This window comes from Populus euphratica, unplaced genomic scaffold (genome assembly GCF_000495115.2).
Source record: "Populus euphratica unplaced genomic scaffold, PopEup_1.0 scaffold679.1, whole genome shotgun sequence".
Classification (NCBI taxonomy): Eukaryota; Viridiplantae; Streptophyta; class Magnoliopsida; order Malpighiales; family Salicaceae; genus Populus; species Populus euphratica.
Window position 1 is genome coordinate 59,661 of NW_011500553.1, and position 7,274 is coordinate 66,934.

At 28.3% G+C, this 7,274-nt stretch overlaps 1 protein-coding gene across 1 annotated transcript; it reads left to right on the forward strand.

Annotated features, from left to right (window-relative positions):
- The first annotated feature begins 4,296 nt into the window (after positions 1 to 4,296).
- LOC105115359 (acanthoscurrin-1-like) lies at positions 4,297 to 6,889 on the forward strand. The gene is made up of 2 exons (XM_011012216.1): positions 4,297 to 4,474; positions 6,747 to 6,889. Exons 1-2 carry the CDS (start codon positions 4,297 to 4,299, stop codon positions 6,887 to 6,889), a joined length of 321 nt encoding a protein of 106 aa, XP_011010518.1.
- Positions 6,890 to 7,274: the final 385 nt, after the last annotated feature.

Here is a 7,274-nt window from a genome sequence, read left to right on the forward strand (position 1 = left end):
ATGCTTCCCTTTTATTTTTGTATCCACTAGGATTTGTATTTATAATACAAGAGTCTCATAGCATATATAAAAAAAATCCTAAACAAACTCATTCTCTTTTTAAAAATTTAAATTTGATTAGAATTAAAAATTAAATTTTAAAAATAGATAGCTATCATTATCTTGATGATCTTTTTAAACTAAAGATTATGAGAGAATAGCAAAAATATTTTATAATCCTTAGTTTTCTTATAAGTTGAAAAATCACACATTTAACCGAAATAAATCCCTAATTTTTTAATAAATAATTTTAACCCCTTTAAAAATTAAATAAAAAGAAAATAGGTCAAACTTTGGGTTATATCATGTGCTCAACAGTCTTCCAAGACATAAATATTCTTTATAACCTAGGATTAATTAGGAAGTATCCTAACTTTTTATATGTAATAAGTGTTGTTCAACTATAAGGCTTATATCAAGCATGCTCACATGTTTTATACTTAATAATATTTCTATATTCATCATAGCACAATATCAAAAAAAATTGGACATATAATTTTTTTGATATTCTAAGCTAAGAGGTTTCATCATGTATTTGACTATATAAAAATTATCTTTCAGTCAGGGAACATGTTTTTTCCCTATTCAAGGATCTGATCATAATCAGTCCCACTAAGCCCTAAATCAAACTTAATAGTAAACACTTGTGTTATTGTCGATAACTTGTTGTGAGTTGTGCATCCATCCCATAATAGTTCATTCGAATATTTCAAAAGTTCCAAAAACCTAGTTATATCAATATTTGATTCTTCATTTAAAGGAATCTTAATGTTAAATTTTACTTAAATAATCATAATTCATTTTCATTGCATTCATTTTCCATACTCATATAAGAATTTATATTCCCTGTCGCAAATACATGTATATTGCTAGAACTAAAAGTTGAAACAACCATCATTTTTAATATGGTATCATAAGAAACCTATTGTTTTACATGTGCAAATCAATCTAATTATTTTTCGACAAACTCTTTTTTATATGGATATATTGTCATGACATCTTTATGTTGAAACTTTTATTTTATTACTTTGCACATGGATATAAAGTTTCACTATCACTAATATTCTTTGGATTACAAATTATAAAATTAATAAAATCTTCAATCTCTTTAAGAAAATCTTGCCTATACAATCTATTATTTGACTTTTAATGCATCGAAGAATGATTATCTATTATTTATGAAACCTATATAATATATTGATACCAATAATTTTTTTTAGATTAACAAAGATTATTATCCTAATATTATTAACCAAACACATTAGGTAGGTCAAATAAATAGTTATTATGTAATGTAAAATTTTGAACTAATAACTTACAAATACTAAAATGCTAGTAAAACATGCCAATAACAAATTTAATTATTTATTAAAAAAGAATCACAATTAACCTACATAAACCAACTATTAATTCACAATAAAAACTCAATAAACCATCATTTCTTAAATTCCAAATAACTCAATTCTTTCAAATTAGAAAAATATAATTCATGATACAATAACCATCAACCACTTCATAGGTTGATGCTTAACCCTACTTATTGTCAATTCCACACTAATTTAATTTCATTTTCATTGAATTTTTAACTCATTAAACCATAAAATTAACTAATAAAATAATTGTTATCCAACTAACTACCCATTATTTATTCAATTCAAGAATAAGTAACTTTAATTAACACCCAAATTATTATCAATTCCACATAAATTGAATTTTTTCTAAATTTTGAACTTAACCATAAAATTGATAAAAAATAATAATTGACACTCATTAAATTATCAATTATTTTTTCAATTCTAACATGTCTAAGTTATAAAATTACATCAGGTAAAAATTATTCAAGTTCAAACAAACTCCAAAATACAAATTCTATATTAATTCACCAAAGTCTGATATGTTCAACAAGTAAAATACAAAGTAAATTACAAATATTACAAAACATTTTTAATAGATTAACTTAAAATATAAATGGACAGGTTTGAGGCTTGGTGAAGTAAAGCTTGACATGAAAAGAAACCAAAGAAGGCTGTGTTTGAATAGGCCTTAATTGGGAGAGTTGTTGCCTGGCACTGGCGAGATATGGTAGCCCAACTTGTGAAGATGGATGGAGGTTTTAGGGAGAGAAAGAGAGAGGTGGGGGTTTTGGTTTAATTTTGAAATGAGATAAATAAATTTGTGGAGGTTGTGTTTGAACAAGAGTTGTCAGATTTTTTTCAAATCACCAACAAAATTTCTTTTGGTATTTTCGTTGGGTGATTTGACAAGTAAAAATGCATATGAAATTTTTTAAATATTTTTTTATTATTTAAAATTATTAATAAATTATTTTTATCATCAACATTGTTGAATGCAACATAATATTTTTTATTTGTATTTTTGTTATTACTTTCTTTGACTTATTAATTATAATTAGGTTTTAATTATTATCACATTTTGATTTTGTTTGGTACTGTAATTGTAGTTTTTTTTTAAATAATTTTTCGTGTTAAAATACATGTTAATAATTTTTTTAATTTTTAAAAATTATTTTTGATATCATCACATCAAAATAATTTAAAAAAATAAAAAATATATTAATTTAAAATAAATAAATAAAATAAAATATTTTAAATATTTTCAAAAATATTTTTAAAATACAAAAATAACCATTCCTTTATCTTCTTGAACTCTACCATACTTTAATCCGTAGGACACGAGGCTTATCAAACAGAAATATCCCAGAACAAGTTCAATATCTTCTTTCTAATATAAAAACAACTATTTCCGAGCAAATCTCAATAATGCAGACTTGATTGTTCACGCAATTTTACTAGTAGCTCCAACGATATATGATTTACAATATCAATGATTAACAAGACATGTATTTTTCTTTTACGAAACAAAATTTGTAATATAATATCACAACGTACATCAAAGAAGAATATGCTTAAAAATTTAAGAAGCGATACCAAAATCCCGTTAACTAAATGGTTAGAAGTTCTATCCATCTTCATTTCTTCTAATTAAATAAGTTAATTTCCAGCACAGGGTAAATGCATTCTAGAATCTTCCATTTCCAAATTTTGTGGTTGGAATTGACAGAAAAAAAGCTACAGTGTACTTAAATGAACTGAACACATAAGTAGCTAGCTAGGACAGCTATTGCTTGCAATGCAAGACTCATTATGGAAGATGACTTTTCTTGGCAGCGAGTGACTATTGCTTGCAATGCAAGACATGGAAGATGACTTTTCTTGGCAGCGAGTGAGTGGATCGTGAACTCGGTGAAGTTGACCGTAAGGAAAGATAAGACTGCATGCTGCGGTGCTACACTCTTTTGTCCCATATAGAATTTAATTTGTAAACATATTAAACTGCAAAATGCTCAAGTATCTAGCCCTTCCACGCACAAAAATAAATAAATAAAAACTATTTTTTATAATCTTTTTAATAAATATGCTAGATAGCATCTCCTAACAGGTTCATATGCCCTCCTACCTACTTGTCTCCCATATAATTTTGATAATCTTTTTATTATATAACACAGCACTTAAGCATAAAAGATTATCATAATAGTCAATATATGTGAATATTCTATCTCAAATAATTTATTTAAGATGAACTATTTTTTGTAGGATGTAACGCATTATGATAGTTAAATCTTTGATCATTCCAGTGTCTTCTAATATATCCTTTGAAGCAAACGATACTATTCTATCTATAAAATGTATATCCTTTGAGGCAAACGATACTATTCTATCTATAAAATGTATAAGCATTATTCTATTCCTTCAATGCAACATCAACAGTACAATCCAACCAAACAAGCTCCACTATCTATAGTGGGTTTGAGATTCATGGGACGGCAGGCACCATCTTTCATAAATTAACTCATGTCCGACGCGCATTGCAATCCGATTCTCAGCTTTTGTTAGCCACAAACTTTGGTCAACACTAATTTAAAAAATGTTCATATCGCATACACTTGGCAATGCATGATATATAATTCATAAATAAAGAAAATTAACTAGCAGGTCTCCAGCTTCCACTAATTTTCTGCTACAGTCTGCACGCCTACCATCTTTAATTTTAAGTGGTACCATAAACTCCACCAAACCTCACTATACACAAGTATAAATATAGCTCTATCTTTCCATTCTCCCCTCACGAAAAACTTGAGAGTGTAATAGATACATAGCTAAAACAACATTCCTCTTACATATAGTATACATACATAGTATCTGATAATTTTGGACCTGTGGTTGCTAGGCTCAAGAAATGGGCAATTTGAAGTGTTTAGCAATTCTTGCTCTCCTTGTTGCAACTTCGGCTGTGAGTGAAAGCCGGGTTGCGAGAAAAGACTTGGGCCTGGATCTTGGAGGGTTAGGGGTAGGGCTGGGTGTTGGAGTGGGTATAGGGCTGGGTGGTGGTGGATCAGGCTCCGGTGCTGGAGCGGGTTCGGGTTCGGGTTCTAGGTCTGGGTCTAGTTCAAGTTCAAGCTCATCTTCTATATATATATCAAGACTCGATCGAACTTACCAAATACACAATCATTAAGCTATATTCAGAAGAAAGTAAAATACATCAATATTTACATATTTTAAGTGTTTGAGTGTAATTTATTTAGAAAAACAGCACATATGTTTAGGAAAAAAAAATAGAAACCGCTTCAAAAAACTTAATAAATTATTTCAGTAGTCCGTGGTCAGATCAAAGCTTTTGGGATTTTCCAAAACAGCATTGTAGAAAATACCAAGAACAAAATTTATTAGGCTAATAGCATCCTGTAAGGACAATCTAATACCATGATCTTGATCTTTTAAGCAGGCTAGCGGAGGCTATCATTTAGAAAATGATGAATTAGGATATACCTTTTTGATGAATATGAATTATGATATATCAAATAGTCTCTCGTGTATTTTTTTAATATAAAAAAAAGTTAAGACGAGTCTAGTGATTTTATAAAAAAATAAAAAAATGGGACATGAATGATTAACTTATTGTGTTTAATAAACTTGATTGATTTAATAATATCATTAAAAATATAATATTGATAATAAATAAAGTGAACAAAAAAATAACAATAATTAATATAAAAAACGAGTTGATACTATTATACTTGAAAGAAAAAAAAAACTTGTTAAAGACTCATCGCTCCTCTGTTGTAGGCATCATCCACCACTAGAAGAGTTTACTGATACGATTCCACTACTATTGTGAAAAGCTACACATGACACAAAAAGAGAATACATGCATTGTTAGAGTAATTACCCAAAAAACAAATCAAACAATTTAAAAGAACATGTATCATAAAAGCAATCAAATGAGTATTTTATGATTATATTTAATCAATTAATTTAGTTTAATTTAAAAATAATTTTTTTAAAAAAAGTTAAATTTAATAAAAAATGGCAAATAAAAATACTCAAAACAGCCCGGGTCATTTTCAAAACCGAAAAAAATTTATAAAAAACAAACAAAAAAATTACTTTAATTAAATAAATATTAAAAGATAAAATTGAAAAAACATGAGCTTAAAAAAAATAAAAATAAATAAATAAACTCAGGCAAACTCCTAAACATGATTAATCTTTCAAATTCACAACCCGTGAAATCCTAAATTCGAGGTCAATTAAAAAACTTAATTCATATCCAATTTAATATTTAATAATGAAACTAACTCAATCATTATCATCATCATCATTATCATCATTTATAGAAGTCAATCCAAAAAGTTAAAGTATTGAATAAATTTTATATTACTATCTAACACCCGAAAAAGTTATTTAGATGGAAAACATTAACATATCTATCATTATATTGTATTTGATTGTTAAATTTTAATGAAAAGAGAAAGTGAGAATATTATGATTGAAACTCTTAATTATTTAGTTAATTTAAACTATGATCGATATTATATTAAATAATGATTTCAACTTCAATATTAAATAATTAGAGATTTTATATTACCATGTAATAATATCAAAAGATCATTATTATTATTATTATTATTATTATTATTATTAAAACTAATCATATAATTTATTATTTTTCAACTTTTAATTATTGGATTTTGTTGTCCCATTTTTAAACAATTTTGGAGTTTTCATAGTCAACATACAATTCTAATAAAATACCATGTAGTTTATGAGCGATTTAAGTGTGTGTGTGAATATATATCCTCTAAGTTGACTAATAACACTCCAGTCATTATCTTCTCTAGCACATCTAACATGTATTAAGCAATACTTTCTTTAATTTCCTCCATAATCAGCAGCATCCGACAGTAAAGATCGACAACACTCCACGATCTATAATGGGACGGCACCTTCATAATGTTGTGTCCAGCTTATCATACTCCAAAATCATCTCCCAGTTATGCAATCCATTTCTCAGCTTTTTGGTCCACAAATTTTTGTAAACCAATGGAATTTACAAAAAGAATGTTCACATTACACATGGCAATGCGTAATAATTCATGAAGAAAATTAGCACATGGTGTCCCCTCCTCTATTTTCTGATACAATCCCCACGCCTACACCTTTTATCATGCCCACTACAACTCCCAAACCTCACTTTCTGCAAGTGTAAATATAGCACCATCTATCAACTCGCCTCCCACAAAAACTTGTAATCTCTAATAACTAAAAGAATACTCTTATATAGTATACACATGCATACATAGTACTTGGTACTTTGGACCTTTGGTTTCTCGGCTTAAAATTTAGGCAATTTGAAGTGTTTAGCAATTCTAGGTCTCCATGTTGCATCTTTAGCCGTCGGTGAATGCCGGGTTGCAAGAAAGGACTTGGGCATGGACCTTGGAGGGTCGGGAGTTGGTTTGGGTAATGGGCTGGGTGGTGGTGGATGAGGATCTTGTGCTGGAGCAGGTTCAGGTTCTAGATCCTCTCGCTGCAATTCCAGTTCATCATCTTTTTCATCTGGGTCGGGTGATGGTTCTGGTACTGGGTTAGAAGCTAGTTCATATTCTAGTTCTAGGGCTGGGTTCGAGTCATGAAAGATGCGTGGTAAATGAACCAAAATGATTTTCTTTGTTGAAAGAAGAAACTATGAATAAGTAATAACGGTACATCTAGCAGCGTTGTAAGGTACGGTTGAAAATCTGAAAATCTTAACCCGTGAGGCTGCAGATTTTTTTATTTTTTAAAATTATTAATTTAAATTTTATAAATTTTAAAATTATTGAAAATTCATGTAGTTATTAATTTTAAAATTTATAAAATTAGTTGAAATAT